At 42.8% G+C, this 24182-nt stretch overlaps 1 protein-coding gene across 5 annotated transcripts in view; it reads right to left on the bottom strand.

Moving 5' to 3' along the window:
- The window catches only part of TOX2 (TOX high mobility group box family member 2), a 286109-nt gene that overhangs the window by 186163 nt on the left and 75764 nt on the right, over positions 1-24182 (bottom strand). For 4 of the 5 annotated variants that reach the window (XM_056844213.1, XM_056844217.1, XM_056844214.1 and 1 more), the window contains exon 2: positions 12508-12573. The exons of the other annotated variant lie outside the window; for it this stretch is intronic. In XM_056844213.1, the coding sequence (XP_056700191.1) occupies positions 12508-12573 (66 nt within the window). The remainder of the gene's footprint in view (positions 1-12507; positions 12574-24182) is intronic. 5 annotated transcript variants of the gene reach the window in all.

Below are 24182 nucleotides of genomic sequence, written 5' to 3'. Positions count from 1 at the left end.
ACTACTGTATTGTGGACAGTTAAGAGTTAGCAATGTGTTAAAACCCCATGGGAAGTCACAGTGATATTCCAGTGTGTACTATAGAGTCGTATCTGTCATGATTATTTACTTCCCTCTCAAAATGAGATTCTGAAGATGTGTTCCTGACGTTTTAATGCACTTATGCAAGGTTAGGCGAGGTTCAGTAAACAATAAATAATATCTAGAGTGCTCATTTTAATACAACATTTGTGTTATTAGCGATGATGTTATGACCAATGCAATAAAAGGCTCTTTGGTAAATAAACAGCAATGTCAAAGTAAATAATGGCAAGATTAGAAATTAACAAGGGCAAGAAGAATAGGGAATACAAAGCAAATTGTATCAATAGATTGCTGCTATTACAACAATAAAAGGAAATGATTTTTTTTTCTTTGCTGGGAAAAGTGCAGCAGAATCTAAACAACTATATATATTTTAATGATATCAGTATTCCTGTTAAAGAAAAAAATATATTCAAAGGAAGTTAAGGAAGGAAAAGCAAACATTCTCAGTCTTAATTCATATGCTAAACCAGCAGTACGGTTGCTAGAGTGGCCTGGTTGCAACCCCATGCCTTTAAATTCCCCAGTGCAACAGAAGACAAAGCAGTTGTGATTTCTCCCACTTCTTCCTCCCTCAGCCTGTTGGCTTCCTCCTTCCCCTCCTCCATCACCTGGGCAGCCTGCACGTTGTCTTGCTTGTTCCAGAAGTTTGAGCAAGTACAGATAGAAAAGCCCACAGCTGCCATCTTCAGATAGGGTTGCCAGGTGGCTTGGAATGGCGGGCAATTGCCTGCCAGTCCATCTACTGGCTGACAGCAAGGATGGCGTGTGTGAGCGCAACACGACCCTGTCACCTCCAGTTTACTTCCAGAAAGCTGCAGCATGATGGGACGATTTACCACTCCAATGGGGGTTGAATGGTAAATAGTCCCATTGTGCTGTGGTGGTTCCGGAAGTGACGGGATCGTGTTACTTGTGGCCGTGAGCGTGCAATTCCTGCCCCAAAAATCTTTCACCAGAGGAGAGGGGGGACCTGCCAACCCTATCTTCAGAGGGGCTGGGAAATGTAAAGACTACTGGGAGAAATCTCCAGGCTGCAACCCATGATGAAGTGAGCTTTGACTCTCAAAAGCTTGTATCCTGGAAATACTGTTGGTCTTTAAGGTGCTTCTGGACTTGAAAGTTGATCTTCAGACCACAACCCCTGTCAGTGGTTGCCTCTTCAAAGACTGCAACTCCGTGTCATCAACCAATGGCTAGCCAGCTCTGGGTTAGGAATTACTGGGAAATTTTGGGGATGGAGCCTGAGGAGGGCAAGGTTTGGGGAGGAGAGAGACTAAAATAGGGTATAATGCCATAGACTCCACCTTCCAAAGTGGCTGTTTTCTCCAAGTGAACTGATCTCTGTCGCCTGGAGATCCGTTGTAATAGCAGGAAATCTCCAGCCACCATCTGGAGGTTGGCAACCCTATAAACTATTTGTGTGAAATATGCTCCCCTACATGATTGCAGTAATATCAATCATACAACAGCAAGCCCACTTCTTCCAAACATTAACTTTGCACTGTTTTTGATGGGGAAAGTATAGCAAAATCTAAACAACTCTATTGGCCTTACACAAAGAATTTGTTATGCAGGAGCTGCATCCACAAAATTATGCTTTTCAAGAACCAAACATGCTACTGATCAAACATACTGAGCATAAAATCAAGAGATACAAAAATTAAGGTTACCCTTATAACTTTATTTCCATATAAATTATATAAGTGCAAGACCATTACATCATCGTAAATGAAAGCTTTGAATAAAACTCTGGTTTTTTGTTACATCTCAATGCAAGCACCTGGGAACCTTGAGAACCTGCTTTGGATGGTGCACCAAACTGGAGTTTGATTCAAACTCAGTGCAGCCTGCAAGCTGTTTGTACTCAGTTCAAACAAACCGACCCTGCCTGGATGGCCCAGGCTAGCCTGATCTCATCAGATATTGGAAGCTAAGCTGGGTCAGCCCTGGTTAACCCTTGGATGGGAGACCACCAAAGAAGTCTAGGGTTACTGCACAGAGGCAGGAAATAGCAAACTACCTCTTGCCTTGAAAACCCTATGGGATTGCCCTAAATTGGCTGCAACTAAGCATCATAGAATTGGAAGGGACCACCAGGGTCATCTAGTCCAACCCCCTGCACAATGCAAGAAATTCACAACTACCTTCCCCCCAAACCCCGTGACCCCTAATCCATGCCCAGAAGATGGCCAAGATGCCCTCCTTCTCATGATCTACCTGAGGTCATAGAATCAGCATTGTTGACAGATGGCCTTCCAGCCTCCGCTTAAAAACCTTCAGGGAAGGAGAGCTCACCACCTCCTGAGGAAGACTGTTCCAATGTTCAGACGGAAACTCTTTTGATTTAATTTCAACCCATTGGTTCTGGTTCGACCTTCTGGGCCAACAAAAAACAACTCAGCATCATCCTCTCTATGACAGCCCTTCAAGTACTTGAAGATGGTTATCATATCACCCCTCAAGTCTTGACGGCACTTTCCACACCACAAACAAACCGAGGCCTGTCATGACAATATGGCCAGTACTTCAGAGCTACTTCAGATTCTGGGACTACAACAGGGCAGGCCATGACTTCCAGCGGCATCCGGCTGCTTGCTGGGCCAGCAAGACCTCAGTCGATGTGAGCAAGACAGTTTTTATATTTCACTAAAAATCATCTCAATTCTGTACAACCTCCAAAATCAAGAATTGTTCTCTGCTCAGTGGATTGTGCAGTTTGTCCTTACACCATTTTCAGTTTCTTTTAGCACATCTGCTTATCATTGTACTTTAAAAAAACCCTGAAAAAATAGATATTAAGGGGATATATAACTGTAGAATACTTCCAAAGAAATCTTCAGACAGTAATGCTGTAAGCTTGCCAAGCATAGGAAAAATGGATCCACTGTCCCAAGGCATTTGCAGCCTGAACAGAAGAGATTAATGAAGAATAAAATCAAAATGCTTTATCATCTCAACAAAGGAGTCATATTGCTATAACTATATAGTATGTTAAACATTTCTGAATATTACTTTTCCTTAGCTAGAGATTCCTTCCCTCCCTTTTTTTGTCATTTTCTCTTTGCTTATCTTAAAAATAAATTCTGTTTGAAACCCGCAAATGGTATTTTTTTACTAACCTTGTAATTTTTTAGGCAGTTAATATTCCCCTGTGTCAAATTCTTTGTGTTTACTGTAAAGCACTAAGCAACAAGTCATACGTACCTGCAGAGTATAGAGGAGAAAGGAAGGACCAGTTGTGGATTTGAGATTGAAATAAGGCCCACCCTTGTCAAACCCCTACAACAGTCGGCAAACAGAATGAAAGAGCCTCTGAGTGGAAGCTCCAAGCTCAATTGCTGGGTGCCAGCCTGGAAGACGGGGCACTAATATGAGGCAGCCTGTAGCCAGACCCAAGGTGGCTAACCCAATGGAAAGAACCAGGCAAATACATCATGCCCCCTTTTAGGCAACATCCTCTTGATATTTCCCCCAAAGCATTTGCCCTGATATAAAAGTGCCAGTAGCAATAATGTGACACAACACACCAAACCTGTCAGGATCACTACAAGAAAATTGGGGGGGGGGGCGGAGACTCCAAGGGAAAAAATAATGTATATTCTCATTAACAGGAATATAATTTTGGATTCTAGGCAATCCTTTGCTCAAATTTTAACTACTGAACCAGGAGAAAGATGGTGGGAAGATGCTTCCCGTCTTCTTGAACAGGATGGGGACACCCCCATAGTGTGGTTGGCACAAAATACCAAGCTATGCAGGGTATCCTCCCACTCTCAAAACCAGGGGTGTCGAACTCATTTGTTACGAGGGCTGGATATGATATCAATGTCACTTGGTCAGGCTGGGCCATGCCTCACCAGCCCAGATCCAGACTGGGGGGCGGGTGGCTGCCTCGGCTGCCTCATGGACTGGATAAAAGCTCTCAAGGGGCCAGATCTGACTCCCGGGCCATATGTTTGACACCCCTGTTTTCGTGTATGCCTCCCTTGCTCTGTCCCCCCATGCCAGCAAAGCATTCTTCTTAAGACTGGAGCATCATCTCTTCTTAGAAACCCTTTTCTCCTGGCTATAAAAATAAAACAGACAAGAGATTGAGCTATATACATCAAGTTCCTTGAATAATAAGCTAAAAGTGGGTCTATAATTACCTAAGGAAAAATTATCTGATTAACTAACTTTAATTAAGACTACAGCTGACCACAATAAATATAGGTTCTGCCTATAACATGCCCTCAAGAAACTACTAGAAACTAACAAGAAATACTCAAGAATGCATGATCAGAATGATAATTACTATTAATTAACTTTATTTGGGATATATATACTCCACTTCTCTCTCCAATGAGGACCCAAAGTAGCTTACAACATTCTCTATCCTCCTATTTTATCCTCAAAACAACAACCCTGTGAGGTTGGTTAAAATGAGAGACTGGCCCAAGGTCATCCAGAAAACCTTCATGGTAGGATGGAAATTCAAACCTGGGTCTTACAGATCCTAGTCTGATACTCTGAACACTATTATGGCTCTAGCAAGCCACAATAATGCAAGATCTTAAGAAGGACTAACTGTTCAGAGAAGCAGAGGATCCCTACTCACCGGGATCCGTGGTTTGCGGAGCCGCGCCGGGTGCGAGGCCCGGCTGACCAGCTGGCGGGGGGTGGGGGAGCGAGTGGGCAGATGAAGTCCCGCCCGCGCTCCCTTCCCAGCTCCAGGGGGTGGGGGGGGGCACCCCTGTGCTGGCAGACAGGCGACCGGCAGCGTGGGGGGGGCGTGGCGCCGCTCTCTGTCCTCTGCGGTGGGGGGATTGGAGGGAGGTGACGCGTCGCTCCGCCGGTGCGCGCCATTTCACGCGCCCGCCCCCTTTTTGAATGGCCGGCACTAACGGACAGAGTTTCCAGTCTGGTCCGCCGGCCAGGTATTTAAAGGGAGGTGCCGCTCGTGGACGGCCCCTGTTCCCTGCAGACTTTGTCCCACCCGCCCTCCTCCTTTTTCATGCTAGGTCGTTAATGTTTCCTGTATTGTAATAACTTGTTGCAGTTTGGGTTAGGTGGTTGCTGTTATGCTAGGTGAACACGGACTGTTAGTGAATTGTTCATTGTTTGCTTTGATGGTTAAGGGTTGTTTTGTTATGGTTTATCTGTCACAACTGCCGGGGGCTGGCGGTTTTGGGCATGGGGCCAGAATCCTGTTTGGGGAAAAGCCGGCCTGCGAGCCCCCTTTTCCCAGGCTGGGGACCCCAATAAGGGGTTTGGGGAGGGGAGGTCAGTGGGCTGACTTGCCCGGTGGGGCAGTCAGGGCGGCCTGCCTCCTCCCAAGTGGCAGCGGACCACACAGTGGCTGCCGTCCAAGTGGGTCCGGGATCTGCCTTCTCAGGCTGTGCCCAGCATGGGCTGGGCACAGGATACATCAGCTGGCAACGGGTCACCTGATGTCAGGATTCTGCCTCCATGCTTGCCAATGCCTAATGCTGTGATTAATACTGTAATCAATAAATGTTGTGGCCTGTTTTATTCCAAACATGTGTTGTGTCATATCTGTTACCTCCGGGGATGTTTTAGAAGTAGGGAGGGGCTCCCAGGGGTGGGGGGTCCCAGCTGTGGGTAAGGGCAGACGGGCTTCGGATCCCATATTGGCCTGGAACCGCAATCAGATTCTACTATCATGTAATTCTAATGGTTTAATAAACTGATTTATTCATTTAAATTTAGGATATGCAAAACTTTAGAGCCACATTAAACATTAAAGTAGTTTCAGATAGCTAGCCGTGCTGTTCTGCAGTAGAAAAGCAAGATTCCAGTCCAGTAGCAACTTAAATACCAACAAGATTTTCAGGGTATGAGCTTTTGAGAGTCACAGCTCCTTTAATAGTTTACCACAGTATGCAGATGAACATTAAGAATAAGTTTGAACTAGTTGTCCTATGCATAATGTGCAGAGGATGGAGCAAGTCTAGCAGAGGTATGGATAACCTCCCCAGCATGGCATTTAAGTGAAACTGTTTTTGCTTTCTGTGCCTAAGTCACTGTTGCCTAGATCCCCAACACCCAGTTTTCTCTTGGCCTTATGCTGGGACCTGGCTGGTAGAAGGCAGCTGAATACTTCAATGGGGAGCATGGAAGGGGGCTTTCCTGTGAAAGAAGGCTCAGTTCCATGACCAAACACACGCAGAAAGAACTGGTAAGCAGGTGTTATTGCTGCATGATGAAGAAAGACAAGAGCAATACTAGCCTCTGAATCTGTGACGCCTGCACTCCGTGCACCAGGAAAGCAAGACAGTCTTTTAACAAAAACATTATGCCTAGTTTTTGGAACAACTATAACGAAGAAACATTTTTACCTGGGTCCTTTTTTTTTTTAACTTCTAAAAGGGACTCAGAACATTTCAGAAAGAACACTTTACAATTTGACACCGTTGTTACCCAAATGCAAAAATAACTTTGAAAATGAATGTGGGGAAAGCTGGGCATGTAGAGACAAGGAAAGTAGAGGGTCCACCCCCCCCCCATATCATGTAGAAGGCATGTTCAAGGGGATACTTTGGGAAGGGGGTGATTGGAAAAAGCATAAAGGGGCCATCAGGGTATACTTTTCTCTTAGCCCCTTTAATTTGCCTTCCCAATTACATTAAGAAATCCATTGCTAAAAGGGGATAAGGAATTAATTCTCAGAAGGATCATCACAGCACGAACCATTTCTGATATTAGAAGCCTCATAAGTGCCCATCTTGGGAAGAGTGGCTAACCAAATTATGATACACTGCTGTGTTGGCTAAATTAGCATCCTAATAAAAGGTTAGAAAAGGGAGGCAGAAAACAGACTGTTTGATTGTGTTTACTTTTGAAGAGAAGAAGAATCTGTTTCTGAGACAAGATCAAGTATGTCTTAATTAATAATTGAATAATTGTTCCTATGTGCATATATTTTCAGGTGCTTCAGGGAATAATAAATTATTATGACATCTATATTTAGAATTTTTTTCCAGATGTTATAAATTTTCTCCTCAGTTTCTTAGAGACAGAAGTGTTACCAGGAGGTGGTGGAAGACAGGAAACATCATGGGGCATCTGGGGCCTAATACAGGTCCTGCCAAGTGCCCTCTCCATTTCTGCTACCAAGTTCACGGACATGGAAAAAGAAGGGGAGGAGAGCAGTAGGGAAAGCTCTTAGCTGAACAGTGGCATTTTGAGTACTGGAAGCTCAGCTGGGGAAATCTGAGCCTCATTCACACTGTGCTCAAGAAGTTCAAACTTAGTAAATTTGCTTTTGAATTCCCCCAACTCTCAAAACATAGCTTGCTCATTACTAGTCGTGCATACTGGTTGTGCACTTCTTCTATAACATTCAAAAGAGAACTCATACACACACACACATGCATTTACTGTTCCCTCATCAAATGTAGGTATCTCCCCAGAAAGAGATGTGCAAGCTCCTTTCTGGAATATGACAAAAGCAGCACGAGAAACAAACGTGCTTCCTCTTTCAGTACTTACTGCAATACACCAAAGCAACACTATAGATGCATGTTTGTGTAGCAACCACTTAAATGATTTGGCTGGCACCAGACAAAATATTGTGTTGACTGGGAGACCTTTAGCCCCATGCAGCAAGGAGACAGAAACAGAAGTGGCTTCTGCACTGAATCCATCGAGTTCCCTTTTATAATTATGGTACCCATGAGAAGAAGCCTAGATAGCTGTTGGCAACAGACCTGATTAAACTGCAACCTTGCATTTCCTTTGACAACTTTTAGACTTGGATCGCAATACAAAATGTACATTTTATAAAGGGAACAGGTCTATGCCACTGTGTATGGTATATATTATCTGTTTATTGTATGAATTATCCTACTCTCTCTGCATAGTTTTCTACTTCTGTAATACCATATTCTGCATCGTTTGACACATCACGCCAGATACTTCCTGGCATTGTTTCTAATTTGTGTAATCCTAATCCTGTTGCAGTGCTCATTAGACACCTCATGCTATTTGACTGCATTGATTTACACCATGTAATCTTGGAAGCTAAGCAGGGACGGCCTTGGTCAGTATAAAGAAGGGAGACCACCAAGCAATACAAGGGTCATGATGTGGAGGCAGGCAATGGCAAACTACCTCTGAAAGTCTCTTGCCTTGAAAACTTGCCCAGGGGTCGCCATAAATCCACTGTGACTTGACAGGAAAAAAAAATCTGCCTTGAGTCTCGGTGAGAAAGGCAGGCTATAGATAAAGAAAGTAAATAAATAAACATATACATGTGTGCAACACATACCCCTCGTTAAAATGTGGCATGTGACACGTGGAGAAAGAATGGGCTCAATGTATATGCATTTTACATGAGAAAGTGGCAATTTATTCACATGTGTGCTATTCATAGATAACATGTGTCACATGTATTTTGTAAATGGGTAGTCAAGTGCATAAAATATCAGAAGTAGTAGTTATGATCTACCACAGAGAGTAACAGCTGCTACTTCATGGGTAGATATTTCAGTCTCAGTATGGTCTACTTTGTCTCCCTTACTTATCCATTTTATATTCAGCACGGCTAGATGAGTCATGCTACCCCATGGACTGGGATTCTTTGACCTTTCATCATGCATTAGTATGTAAAATTACTGCTTACATTTTTTTCCAACAAAGAATACTCAGGGCCTCTAACTGTTTTCATTATTCATGCTCTATTAATAATACAATTTGAGCTTCGTTCAGAGGTGTACTAGAAAACTTCTGTTCTCAGTGACTTAAGCAGTTTCAGTTCACATGCTAATGAAGTTCTATTATCCGGCATGACCTTGATAAGCAACAACACAAAGAACTCGCTCGCTGTATCAAGCCCAGAGCAGAGACATTTAGTATTTCTCTGGATCAGATTTCTTGTGTGGAAACATTAAGAATTCCTATAAAAGCTACATGGTAACGGACACAATTTTTTAAAGGCTGTTTCATCCTCATACACAGCCCCAACTCAACTTTAACCACTGTGAGCTCACAGAACGGTATAACTGGCTTATAAAATGGCATCCTGTTGCAAGCTGTTATGAGGACAGAATACAGCCACAGCCTGAAGTTGATAGGACTGTGATGATAGTTAAAGAAAAAATAAACAGCAGGAGGGATGAGTCTGTTCATATCCTTGCAACTGAGAACAGGCAATAGAGAAGCATGCATTCCTCTGCCACAGGTCCCTTCTATTGATGCAAGTCCTCAAATTAAAATAATGTGCAGGCACTGACAGAACAAAACGGTAGAATCCAAAAGAAATGGACAGTATAAACAAAGCTTTACAGATCCTTTTCCATAGTGACAAAGTACTCAGAATACATACGAAAAAACAGCGCAGAGAAGTTTGAAGAAAAGAACAGTGTACATATTTTAAATATGTGAAAGAGGTTGGGTGCCTTACCCAGCAAAGCAATCATTTACAGACGTAACACCACCACATCTTGGATGCCCCCATTCCAAGCCCATTTTGAAAAAAAATTAAAGAACAATTTTTTTAACACTAGTGGACTTTGCAAAGTGAACTGAGAAAGAAATTAACCAAGGAACTAATGAAACTGCTCCTTGGCCTCTCCATAAGAAAAGATCTACACATCCTTTGAGTGGCAGCAGAAAAAAACTACTGAGAGATTGGTTTCTAACTAGTTTGTAGCTTCATCTAGAAAGTTTGAAGTCCTTCTTTTCTTCCATCATCCCCCTTTCCTTTTGATTTGCATTTTTACTTAGAGTGTGATCCTGCAGGCAGGGATCTGCAGAATGACCAGTGTGGGTCAGCTGCTTTTACAAATACAACAAATGTTATTTTGATGACAGCGACTACTAGAATGGAATAGTCAATGATGAACAATTTTTGAGGACCGAATAAGACCTCACACACACACACACACACACACACACAATGAAAATTGATGGAGCCCTGTGCTCTTTAACTTGCTTGACTTCCATTGTCAATTGCTCCCTTATTTATTTTGTTTAAATAATAAATTACACATACAAACCTGAATTTAGATTGCAAAATACATTTTGTATAGCCAAGGCATAAGTAGTACAGCTTTTCTTCCACTTGTTAATTAATTACTTAGGAAAATGGCCAATTTCCAAGTTGTTTTGTAATTTCACAATTAACAGTGAATGTTTTTCCTCCCCCTTGGAATGCTAAACCTTTCTTTGGCAGCAGTCATAGTTTCCTCCCTCTGTAGAAACCTTTGGACTGGATGTATGTCTCACTCCACCATATTTGACAAGTTCATGTATTGTATTTCTGAGGGTGAATATCAGTTTTTCTCGTCTTCGGTTTAACATTCATTCTACATCATAGTCAATCTTTGATCTACATGTGAAGCAAACGCTTTACTTACGAATCCAGATATACGGACAAGACAAGGTGCCTGCCACAGCAGTCACAGTAGCAAGAACATATTGCAACCTTGTCCCAGAAAACAGTTATCAGCTTCCAAGGGGAGGAATTACAATATTCTGTGCCCAGATATAAATCATCATGCACGATTTTGTTCCACAATGTTTACTGCTATACTACAGCACTGTCCGATCAAAATTAAAATACCACAATATCTAACAGTAATGCGACTAACCCTTCTGTGGACAATGTAATCTGCAAAAAAGACCACCCACACAGAAAGATGAGGTAGCTACATACTCAGGGGACTTCCCAGGTATGCAGAAAAACATGACTTTGTAAAATTGAACCAAAAGGGGAGAAAGGGTGGGGGGAACCCTGATGAGACTAAATATGCTCCAGAAGGGGCAGATTGTTGAGAGTAGTTGAATGTCAGTTAAAGGATGAGAGGAGGTGGGAGAAGAAATCAGCCTGCTCTAGCTCTTGAGTGCTTAGAGAATCCTGGGGGGGGGGGGAGATTTCCAAACTGTTTTGCCCTCCTTCAATTCCTCACAAGCCCCAGCTTGTATAATGACTATTACATTATATGAATTGTATTTTGCAGTCTTCGGTCAACCCCCAGGCACTATTAAATTCCACTTATAAAGATAGCAGATCTGTAAATGCCTGATACTTGTCTGTTCGACTAAGCCAAATACCAAGTGTGTCTGGTCAAATGGGACACTCAGAGCAAGCTGGAGTAAGGCAGGTTACTCCCATGGTTGTATATGTTGTTTTCCTAACTGATGAATCTTAAGAGCAATGGCCTCTAAATAATAATGTGCATAGCTAACACATAGCTAGAAAAGAGCAAGAGTCCAGTAGCACCTTAAAGACTAACAAAAATATTTTCTTGCAGGGTATGAGCTTTCGTGAAGAAGTGAGCTGTGGCTCACGAAAGCTCATACCCTGCCAGAAAATATTTTTGTAAGTCTTTAAGGTGCTACTGGACTCTTGCTCTTTTCTACTACTGCAGACAGACTAACACGGCTACCCACTGTGAATTATCTACATAGCTAGAAGTCTCTGATAACACTTTGCTACCCCAACAATCCATACTTTCATACATCAGGCCACCTGAGCTTAAAACTAACATTTGCTGCTCTTCCAGGACCAGGAGACTAGTACATAAAGACTTCAGCCACAAGGTACATGGGCATCAAGAGTAAGACCCTCCCCTCCACCAGGCCAGAAAAGCATTACAAACAGGTGCAATGAAAATGTAGTCTCTAGAAAGTTGTCAAGGTCTTGAATCTTCATCTCTACCAAAGAGATAATCCAAAGCCATAAAAGAGCAAAGTACATGAAAGAGCAAAATGTGGGGAAAGAACATACGACGTCAAACATAATGTGTCATGCAAACACCTTTCCTATAGTATGCACTGACGTTTCATAGAAAAGCAGAGCTTAAAAATGAACTTTTACTTGTTCTAACCAACAAACACTGCTCCACCAGCACCACATTATAGAACATTTGTATGCCACCTTTCCAGATCTGCTAAAGGCAGCTCACAACAATAATATTTCTAATGTTAAAGAGAAGCACTGGGTGGGGGAAATTTGGATTGTTGCTACTGTAGTGGGAGGGAAAGAGTATGAGTATCTCTTTTTTCCCAGAGGCTTATAGTGGCTTGGGGCTCAGGATGAGGGGGCGGCGGTCCTACTAGGAAAATGCTACAGTACAGAAAGGATTAACTCTACCTTTCCACAGTACCACAGCCTTCATTCAAATCCCCACCCACTGCTTTTCAATGTTAAAAATACATCAGCAGATCCAGTCATGAAGCTTTCTCAGATCTTCGGTATAACATATAATTTGATTTTGAAATGGAGGAATACTTTGTATAACCTTTGTAGGCATTTTGAGGAAACGTATTCTGAGATCCTATTTGGCACAACTCAGCACAACCCTGTGTCCTCAGCAACGTCCATGTAATTTCATTACAACTGACACATGGAAGCAATTAGCGTTGCTTAATACCCTACATAATCCACCATACACACTTGCATAAGTACTGTTTTACCTGATTTGCTGAGAGGAACTCCTGGTTATTGTCATTCATTCCCATATACATGTTTTCTCCGTCAAACTGGAAAGGAAAAAGAAACCAGGGCCTTAGCAAGATGTTGAATATATGGGGAAAAAACCGTTATTTCTCACCACAAAGCTTCATTTTCTACTAAACATCACGGATCTAATGGTTACAGAAACAAACAAACCCAGAACAGCAACTCAGACTTGTAAATAACATTTGTCTATATTGAGGTAAAAGGTATCACCATTAATGAAAGCAACTCAAAAATCAAGTCAGTGGTAGCCCCAAACTGTTAATGGAGTTTCTACCTACTCACACAAACATGCATGTTCACAAAAAGGCAGGAATTAATTTTTCAAAAGCCACAAATAAATGACTTGGTAAATATGGTTCTCCCCCCTAACCAATATCTCTTGCAGAAGACAAGAAGTAATCATGTCTTCACTTACTTTTTTTCATTTATACCTGCCTTTTTTGCCAATGGAGATCCAAAGCAACTTACATCGTTCTTTTCTACTTTATCCACACAACAACACTTCAAGGTAGATTCTGCTGAGTGTGTGTGACTGGCCCAAGGTCATCCAGCAAGCTTCCATGGAAGAGTAGGGATATGAACCTGGGTCTCCCCGATCTTAGTCTGATACTCTAGCCCAGGGGTGTCGAACTCATTTGTTATGAGGGCTGGTTATGACATAAATGTCACTTGGTCGGGCCGGGCCATTTGTACCATAAAATTTAATGCCGGGTACCAGAGATATAAACTTTATAGAAGACACAGGCAAAGCCAATTAATGATATTTCTTTATTTATTTTTGTATTTCTAGCCCGCCCTCCCCCGGCCAGGCCGGTTTAAAACAATAACACGTTTAAATAAAAGAAAATACTGTAAGAGTGCTATGTTTCAAGCATGTTTGTATTTTAAGTAAACAATAAAGTAAAAATTAATATCATTAATTGGTTTTGCTCATGTCTTCTATAAAGTTTGTATCTCTGGTCCCTAGTATTAAACTTTTTAAAAAAAATTAAACTGTGGTGGGGGTAGCTGCCTTGGCTTGCGAGCATGCAGGCCTGCCCCAATCCAGAAAGACAGGGAGACGGAGAGAGAGGGGGAGACAAAGGGAGGGAGAAAGAGCGAGAAAGAGTGAAACAGATAAGAGAGAAAGAGGGGGAAAGAGGTAGGGAGTGAAAGAGGGAGAGAAAGAAAGAGAAAGAGAAAGAGAAAGAGAGAGAGAGAGAGAGAGAGAGAAAGAGAGAAAGAGAGAAAGAGAGAAAGAGAGAAAGAAAGAAAGAAAGAAAGAAAGAAAGAAAGAAAGAAAGAAAGAAAGAAAGAAAGAAAGAAAGAAAGAAAGAAAGAAAGAAAGAAAGAAAGAAAGAAAGAGAAAAGGTGAAAGAAACAGAAATAGAGAAAGAAAAATAGAGAGAAAGAAAAAGAGGGAGAGAAAGAAAAAGAGGAATGGGGAGGGTAGCTGGCTGGGCGAGCAAGGCTGGAGCAGCCACGCTGTGCCCAGAAAGGGACAGAGGAGGGTGGCGGCCTTGGCTCGCAGGGCTGCTGCAGCCCTGCTTAGCCCAGCAGGAATGGGGGGGAGTGGGCACTGGCTGCCTTGGCCCCACAGGCCAGAGAAAAGCCCTCCGCGGGCTGCATTCAGCCCACAGGCAGCATATTTGATACCCCTGCTCTAGCCACTACATGATATTAGAAACAGAAGCAACCAGCTTGGCAAGGGAAGAAAATAAGAACACCAAGTTTACAGTTTAACAAAAAAAAATAAACTGACTAGGGTTTGTTTCAGACGCAAAACCATGGTTTCATTAAGCTAATGCTAGGGAAAGCTGAAGGCAGTAGAAAAAGAGGAAGACCTAAAATGAGATGGATTGACTCAATAAAGGAAGCCATGACCCTCAGTTTTCAAGACCTGAGCAATGCTGTCAATGACAAGACATTTTGGAGGTCATTAATTCATAGGGTCATCTTGAGTTAGAAGTAACTTGACGACACGTAACACACACACACACACACAAATAGTTAGCAGACAGCCTGAATACAGGCCACTTCACTAAATGCTTAGTTAGGAAAAATCAAATCAGTATCTGAAACCATGATTTGAAATTGGATTATTATCCACAGATAGTTATAACTGGTTTCTCATTCTGATGGGAATCCTGGCTTGATCTCTGGTGTCACCCTTGCATATCCCCTGGTTATAGACAACCTTGGACAGAGCAAATGCAATGAAAACAGTACATATTGAAGTAAACCAGTATCTGAGTTTCATAAATCCTGGTTTCACAAACCAGCCATATTTAACATTAGTGGTGTCAATACAGGAAAGTCCTTCTAAGGGCCCAGGCCAGTAGATTAACAGTGCAATCCTAAAAGCACTTTCCTGGGAATAAGCCTCACTGAATAAAATGGGGCTTACTTCTGAGCAGATCTATTTAAGATTGCTTCCATTCGTGAACAGTACATCATTACACCAGCCCTATTGTATTGTTTCTTATAAAAAATGTAGATTACAGTTCCCAGGTTGCATAAATTCTTAAACACTTATAAATCTAAAACAAACCACAAGGGCATTCAAGACAAAAATTAAACAGCTCTCCCTCCTTTTATCACTCACATTTACTCTGCATCTTATCAACATGAATCTGCAACACCTGCTCTTGATTCTTATTCCTCTGAGCTGCACTGGAGCAGCACATCAGAAATAATGCATGGATGAAGAATTACTTAGTGGAAATGCAAGCATGTTTTGGACCAGAGTGATCAAGAAAGAAAGGGCAGAGGGACTTACCCAGTGCCATTATTGCAGCCCGGTGTGGCTGTGTGCTCCAAAATGGAGCTTGCCAGCTGCGTGTTTTCCTGGGCTTCTCTGCTCTGCCGGTCGCATTGACGGGCTACTGGGTTCAGCCTGCCCCTTCCCCTTCTGGCAGCCTATAGCGGTGAGCTCTGATGACGTGGGCACGCTAGCATGCCCATGTCCCCATGTCCTATTTAAGGCCGTGTACTCCAGCAGCCCGGCCTTGTTCACCAGCACTTCAGACCAGCCCTCCCTTCCTTTAGTTTTTGGTTTGCTGTTCTTGTGTTCTTGTCACCGCTTAGCAGTTTTTGGCATAGCGTCGGATCCAATTCGGGGAAGATGAGAATGCGTACCTGCCTTCCTCCTTTTGATGGGGACCCCCATAAGGGGACTTGGGATGGAGCTTACAAGGGATGCCCAGCTCGGGGGCTGTCATGTAGCTCCATTCCCAGGTGGCGTAGGAATCACTCAGAGATTTATGTCCTAGTGGTACCACTGTTTCACCACTCCGGTGCTCCCCCAACACTCGGGTTGGGGACGGTTTATCGAACGACAAGGTGGACACTTGATGCTCGGATCCGCCCCTCATGCTTCGCCAAAATGCTCGTTTGTTGTAATCAATAAAGCTGTGGCCTTGTTTTACCCAATTTCTTGTTTTATGTTTCTTATTGGTTATTCGTTTTGGGGAAACAGCTATTGCACCTGGGCCTGCAATATCAAGCAACCTTCACAGCAGGGGTCCCCCCCCCCCCGAAGCAGGTACTTATTCTGAATGTTCCAGTCCCAAATTTATATTAATAATCATACAATGGAAGAGATTCATCTTTTCAAAAAGGCTGCAGGCAGGTGAATAAGCCTCAAACCCCTATCTCCTCCCCTCATGTACTGAGACATGACTGAAGAATTCCTGGTTTTAGAAGTCTTCAATGCAATTCCGATTTGTTCTGACTTCCAAATTTGGGTGCTTTTTCAAACCGAGGTTTAAGTATTTCCCAGCAATTTGGATTCTAATCCAGGGCTGCATCCACATAAAAGATCATCCAAAAAAAAAAAACCCTTACAAGGCAGCATTTAAATTCAATATTTCAAAAAAAAAGATAACCCAAAACAATAAATGCAGTAAATTACACAGAGTAACATTTCGGCTATTCTTCTCCATTGCTAAAAAGCTAATGCTAGGCAAGCATTCTATGGATTTTGCCCAATTCCGGTACTGTGGGCTGCCAAATAACATAAATAACTAATTGGCCAGGTTCTAATGTCACTACATTATTGCTAATGAGTGTTGGCATTGCCAGAGTACTGATCTGTGAAATATTCAGTGAAGTAAAGAATACCTCTGTGTAGGTGGCAGCTTCCCTTTAGTACAGGGGTGGGGAACCTCAGGCCCAGGGGCCATATGCGGCCCCCGAGGACATTTTTTGTGGCCCTCTGGAGCTCTGGGACCCTGCTGCAGAGGAGGGGCACAGGCCGGCCCTCCCAGAGGGTGTTCCTGGCACCATGGCTTACAGCGGCGCTGCGGCGCCCTTTGGACCTCCTCTCGCCGACTGTCGGCTGTTGAGCAGCGAGAGGGAGGGGGAAAGAGGCTGGCGGCTCCCAGCGGCAGAGCATGCATGCAGGAGCCGCTTGGGCTTCGGGGGGGGGGGGCTTTTGTGGACTCTGGGGAGGAGAGGGCATGGAGACTGGGGCCCGGTCGCGCGGGGCTCTGTGCGCCGCCGGGGGTGTGTGGGCAGGGGAGGCTAGGGCCCGGTCGCGTGGGGCCAGCGTGCACGGGTGTGTGTGTGTGTGGGGGGGAAGGCTTTTCTCTCTTTTCTTCCTCTTTTTCTGTCACTCTTTCTCCTTTCTCTCCCTCTTTCTCCCTCTTTTTCTGTCTCTGTCTTTGTCTCCCTCCGTCCTTTTCTTTCTTTCTCCCTCTCTCTCCATTTCTTTCTCCCTTTCTCTCTCCCTCCCTTTTCCTCTTTCTGTTTTCCTTCCTCCCTTACCGATCAACTGTGGGCTGCGCCTCCCTGGCACCTCGTTTGCTCGGGCCCACTGCTGGCTGTCCTTCTGCCTGGGAGGGGGGAGGGGGACACCCCGCAGGCCTTCTCTGTGTGGCCTCCCCTGGGGTTGCCAACCTCCAGGTGGTGGCTGGAGACCTGGCAACCCTCGCCTCTCCCCCCCCACCGGGAGATCTACACCTGGTATGGCCCCTGAATGATGTCATAAATGTGCAAATGGCCCTTGGCAGGAAAAAGGTTCCCCACCCCTGCTTTAGTATTTCATTTTTATGTCCTTTGTTAGTAAGGGTGAGAATAAGGGGCTGCTCCCTGCCACACAAGGGCAGACACAGCACAGCTTCCCCTACTGGCCACCTGATATAACTGCAGACATCTTCAAACAGGAAAAATTAGCTGCGGCCTTATTAGCACAACTGCCGTTAATAACGCTTTTAATAGTTGCTGTTCTTTTGCTTTCTTTTCAATTGCATCCCTTTTAAAAAAATTATAAAACTGTAGACTGATGTTGAGAGCCAGTATGATGTAGTGGTTAAGGTGTCATAGGGCCCGGGAAACCCAGGTTCAAATCCCCACTTGCACCATGCAAACTTGCTGGGTGACCTTGGGCCACTCACACACGCTCAACCTTGACCATGGCAAGTATTTGGATGGAGGACTTCCAAGGAATATCAGGGTCCTGACGCAGAGGCAGGCAATGGCAAACCACCTCTGAATGTCTCTTGCCTTGAAAACCCCACCATGGGTCACCATAAGTCAGCTGTGTCTTGATGGCAAAAAAAAAAAAAAAAAAAGGCTGATGTACCAAAGGGGAAATTATTCATGTTTAGTAACCTTACCTAACATTGCTAAGACTACTTCATTGTATGTTTTTAAAAGTGTATTATTAATGCGGAAAAATGAAGCTAACTAATTTGTCGTTAACATAAAGAGTGCTAATAAAGCTGCTGTTTTAAACATGCTTCATAATATTTGACTGGTTAAATGACGAAATCTTTTTCTTCTGTTCAAATAGACAACCCTAGTTCTAATCTGCGATCTTAACAGTTCATTACTACATGGAGTCCATATTCTAAATCATTAGAACTGGCTCCAGCAAGGACAGGATAAACATAGAAGATGGGTTTAGAACTGCAACAAATATTGACTCTTCCAAGGAGCTCAGGATAGCATACATGGTTCTCCCCTCCTCCACACAGGAGCCACTCTTCCACATGAAGCCAGCTGGGTGACCTTGGGCTAGTCATAGTTCTCTCTCTCAGACCCACCTACCCCACAGGATGCCTGTTGTGGGGAGAGGAAGGGAATGTGATTGTAAACAGCTTTGAGACTCCTGAAGGTATAGAAAAGCGGGGTATAAAAACCTACTCTTCTTATTCACATAACATTTAAGACAGGTGGGTTAGTCTGAGAGGGAGTGACTGGCCCTAAATCACTCAGCTGGTTTCAATGGTGAATAGGGATTTGAAACCAAGTCTTCGCTGTTCTTGTCTGATCCTCCAACACTTACACCATTCGCAATTTACACCACTATAATTTCAAACTCCTTTATCCACTCAGCATCTAATATTTTTGGTCCATAAGGTAGTATCTAATTGCATCAACTCCATTCTAGAACCAGGCAGGAAACTGAGTTTGTCTTTCATGTCTTTTTTAAAAGGTCTACTTCCTTAAAAGTAAACCCAAACTCTCCCCTTATATAATTCCAACCTGGTAAAACATAAGTTGTGTTATTGTTTTATACTATTCTTGGCCAGTCCCAGTTAACTGTAATGAAGTGTATCTTGAAAATTACTGTGCTCCCGACAGCCAACCAGTGAAGGCGGCTTTGAGCAGCCCTAGAAATTCAATGAAAATTTTAGAACTTCCTTACTAAAGATTAGATTATTATTTTGCCCCTTCAAGCATTAAGGGCACAAACAAATTTATTACAAACTCTCCTGCCAAGATAGGTTTTTCAATTAAATGTTTGCTAGTTGTGCTACATAGCCAGGTACAGTAGATAAATAATGCATACTGTATTCTTATTATCATTGTGGTGCAGAATGTAACTGAAGACAATTGGCTTCAACATTCCTCACTGATTTACAGTAGAAACAAAACAATTTAATATTTTCCTTTCATTAGGCTGGTTTTCTCTTGGTTTTGATTAGCCATAACTCCTCATGCATGTCGAGATACTAATCGATTTCCAAATATATGGACATACATTCATCATACTCTATTTCCGATAAAAATTGATCAGATTCATCTTTAATCACCTAAGCATGCTGCGCAATGGAAACAATTTTCTTTGTAGTTCTGTTAATTTGAAAAAAAATTGTCTGGAACTGTTCTCTAAATTGTCCTCCTTCTCCTCCTACACAATTGCTTTTTCAAAAATATATTTCATTTTCTGTGCCCAGGAAACAAAGAAGGGGAAATTTACAACAGAGGAAAGAAGGCATGGTATACACATCTTTGAATGGTTTTAACTATTCTTTTAATTGATTAGGCTTTATATATGTCTTTGCAAACAACAACAGAAGTTCACTATCAAAAAGAGGTTAATATAAGGTATCAAACTGTGTTTTAAGCTGATGCAGGGCATATTAAAAAAGAATCTTAACTTAGTTCTTTAACAGAGTGATATTTGTATGTTTAAACTATGGCAAGCTGGATGAAGAGTGAAGTTAAAAATTAATTTTGGTATCTTCTAATGAAGAGAGCATCAGTTTAAGAGTCATTTGTGTATCTTGTTGTTCACTGGTCCTGCCCATCTATCTTATTTTACATGTTTGTAGAACACTGTACTGCACCCCATGTAGCTCACTGACCAAGCCTATCATAGGCAAGCCAAGTAACAACAAATCTATTCAAGTTCATACCTTCCCAGCCAACAGGAATGGGATTTTTCTAAACACTTTTCTTTTCCTCAAGCTCCCTTCCTCAACTTCCTCTTTTATCTTTATAGTCTTTAAGACACCCACCCCCAATCACACCTCACATATTTGGGGCAGAGCAGGTTATAAAACAAATGAATAAATTAGAAACCACCTTGAGGCAGGGGAGAACCAGGATTGCCTATTCCAGGTTGGGAAATACCTGAATTTTTTGGGAGTGGAGCCTGAGGAGGGCGGTAGGGGAGGGGCTTTAATGGGGTATAATGCCATAGAGTCCACCTTCCAAAGCAGCAATTTTCTTCAGGTGAACTGACCTCTGTTGCCTGGAGAACAGTTGTAATAGTGGAAGATCTCCAGCCACCACCTGGAGGTTGGGAACCCTAGACAGAACACTTGGATCCAGTGAAGAGAAGTCAATCAGTGTAGCAGGACTTCCTTACCTCCTTGTCTCACTGCAGCCCAAAATGCCCACATTTCTCCTTAGGGAAAAGGGCCCCCAAGGAACAGAATGAGAGGGGAGTAGGGGGTCTTCAGCAGGAGAAAAAATCTGCAAAAACCATCCCCTCTTCCATTTGTTGAAGTCCTGTTGGATACAAGTCCCTTTCTGTAGTATGTAGTAACATCAATTTTTAACATAATTAGTTCTTTGCTGCATATGCATTTCAAAGTGATACTCAGGGTTCGATATTATTACTTGCTTTACTCATTCTGTATCACACTGTGGATCTGTTGCTGCTACTATTTGTTATGCTGCTGGGTTGTCCTAGGTAGTCCAGAACAAATATTAAAATACAAGACCATGTCCATGACTTGCTATCTACAATTAAGATTAAAAGATACAAGAAAAAGGAATCAATCACATTTGCAGAGCCATGAGTGTGTAGGTCAGAAGAGCTATACTCCCCCCCACCCGTCCCCCGGTGCACCATTTCCTGCTACACCATTATTTCAAACTCTTTTCTTCCCATCCCAGAACAGGAAAGCTGAGGTTTTACAAGGAAGTGTCAGGCCTGTGTCTCAGTTTCGCTTTTCCACCAACTTGCTCCCAAGGATTGTTTTGCATATTTGGACTCTTTGAAGTAGACGGTACTCCGTGGGAACGGAGGCATCTCTAGACTGTTTTGAAAATGTAATCTCTTTAGCCTGTCCTGGGCTGCTGAATGCTGAATGCTTTTTTCTATGCTTTTATATAGTCAAGTGTATCCCAGTGCCCTCCATTACTGTCTTAGTTCCTGTATGCTCTGTTTACCTATGCTGCCAGTAAACCATCTTCCTTGGACCAGCGTGTCTCTTGCTGTGGTTATTGGTTCGGGCTGGGTCAAGGGCTGACAGGAAGGCAGAATGGGAAGTGTGAGGAGCAAGGGAAGGCCATTAGAAGGAAGAAAGAAGAGGCAGTAAAGTGTGGGATCATGTACAGAATTAAAAGCCAAGAAGTCTACTGGGGGGGGGGGGGAAGCTAACAAAGACCTGGATGGTTCAGGGTAGCTCGATCTAATCTAGATCTCGGAAGCTAAGCGGAGTCGGCCCTGGTAAGTATTTGGATGGAAGACCACCAAGGAATTCCAGGTTCATTATGCAGAGGAAAGCAATGGCAAACCACCTCTGTAAGTCTCTTGCACTTTTCACACACACACACAAAAGAAAGACAGAGAGAATCATGATGAAACAGAGAAGTGAGCTGAAATTAAATAATGTAAATAGGAAAGGAAAGGCCAAATTGCAATACTCAAGAAAGAACGAGAACCAAAACCAAAGTTCCCAGAGACACAAATGCTATTGGATGTATCTTGCAGGCACTAGCGGATCCCATCCAACTCCCTACTCCCATATAGTTTACGACTGAAACGTTTTGCAGTAATGGCCGAACTCTGATTCAAAGCTTTCTTTGGGATTTATAAATTTAACAAGTGGCATTTGCCAATCAGTGAATGCTACTAACTTTACCGTACTGTTACTGAACACTACATGTTGCGATGTAATGAGATTCTTGATTCTACAACCAACATGTGATTTGTGCTGTACAGAACAGTTCAGCAAACCCAAGGGTTCAGATGCCAGTAAGATATAGATGCTTGTTCTTGTACAAAAGTTAGAATAAGCAATGTAAGCTTTTCAGTGGCTTTTTCCAACAGTGTACACTCTTTTGATTAACCAATAATGTTAAAGGTTATATTTACCTAGAAATGTAAATAGAACATTGCTGTTATTAGTACCTTAAGCTTGATGGAGGTTTTTGATATCCCAGTGAATAGAAAGGTTGGAATGTGCTTAATTTTAAGTTTCCTTTTTTAAAAAAAGAAAAAAGGCATATTAACTTTTTTAAAAAAACACATCCCATTAATTTTTGTTTAATTTATTCTGGCTGAAGTATTCAGTCCTGCGGAACAGCTTTCCTTACAAGGTATTAAGGACCCTGTGGCATAGTAAAGCCATATGTGTAATCTGCAGGGTTAAAACTGGAGGGGGGGGGGACCCACCTCAGAATCCTGTCATGCCGACTTTGTCAACATTCATTTTTGTCAAGTCCCAGGGATCTGAAATGTTTGCTCCTGGCCGGCTGCCATTCAAATCTCCTACCCACAGGGCTACCAGTGTGTTTTCCTAAAAGAATTATTAAGCGTTGGCCTCCTTCTGGGAATAGACCACTAAGGTTAGCCTAATCTCTTTTAACTGCAGTTTTCCCATTAAGACTTTTTACACAAACTCTTGCCCAAAGTGATCCACTTAGCATTATTCATTTGACCGCTGAAATGCATGGCTTTCCCCTGAGTCGGTCATGTCAAAGAGGGCCAATAGTTCAGCAACAGATTTATTTAAACCCCCAAAACACTACAGAGAACAAAGCAGCAACATTTCCATTTCTCCTTGTAGCAATTTCAACCAGACTGACACTGACTTTGTTTTCAATACTACAATGTATATTACTGTTCCCATTGCTAGTTACAGTGCAATCTTAAACACGTTTACTCAGAAATAAGTACTACTGAGTTTAAGGAACTTATTCCCTTGTAAGTTTGGATGCAGCCTTCATCACTTATACAAGCCAAGCTACTGCAACAGTATGCCATCACTTGCTTAAGAAGAATTTAATCATAGTATGATTAAATACTATGATAGATCTGTAGTTGCCCAATGCCCTGGAGGAAAATGTCCTATTCCTTTAACAGAAGTTCAATGCATGGAAATGCGTAGCTGAAGTTTTTCATGGCATGGAGGTAAAGGACGTCACCGGGTAAATAAGCCTCTATTAAACAGATAGGACTTTCCCCCCCAGGCAGTTGGCAACCCTGTTTCTAGTGCTACATATGCAGATGAGACCTGAGCAGCTAATTTCTTCTTTCTTGGGGAGGGGCCATGGCTCAGGGGTAGAGGTTCAATCCCAGGTCCCAGGTTCAATCCCCAGCATCTCCAGTTAAGGGGACTAGGCAAGTAGGTGATATGAAAGACCTCTACCTGAGACCCTGGAGAGCTGCTGCCAGTCTGAGTAGACAATACTGACTTTGATGGACCAAGGGTCTGATTCAGTATAAGGCAGCGTCATGTGTTCACGTGCTCTTTTTGAGGCTCTTTTGAAAAAACACAGATATACAATATTTAAGATGCAACCCTAAAACATGCCTGGTTGCATTTGTTTGTTAAAATATTTATAACCTGCCTCTTTTCCTGCTGCCTTCAACTTTTCCTAGCATTATTGTCTTTTCCAGTAAGTCTTGTCTTCTCATAATGGGACCAAAGTATGATAGCCCCCGTTTAGTAATTTTAGCTTCTAGGGAGAGTTCAGGCTTGATTTGATCTGGCTCCCACTTATTTGTCTTTTTGGCAGTCCACGCTATCCTTAACACTCTCCTCCAACACCAATTCCAGATGAATCAAAACTGAGTATACCCAGGCTCAAACTAGATGAGGCATCAGGGTTTACATATTCATATAAATACCTTGATGCCTGTCCCTTTAATAGAAGCTTAGTTTGTGGGAAAGGACAGGTGGAG

Source organism: Euleptes europaea, chromosome 2 (assembly GCF_029931775.1).
Source record: "Euleptes europaea isolate rEulEur1 chromosome 2, rEulEur1.hap1, whole genome shotgun sequence".
NCBI classification, from domain to species: domain Eukaryota; kingdom Metazoa; phylum Chordata; class Lepidosauria; order Squamata; family Sphaerodactylidae; genus Euleptes; species Euleptes europaea.
Note: the sequence above shows the minus strand (reverse complement) of the source record. Positions and strands in the feature narration are given on the sequence as shown.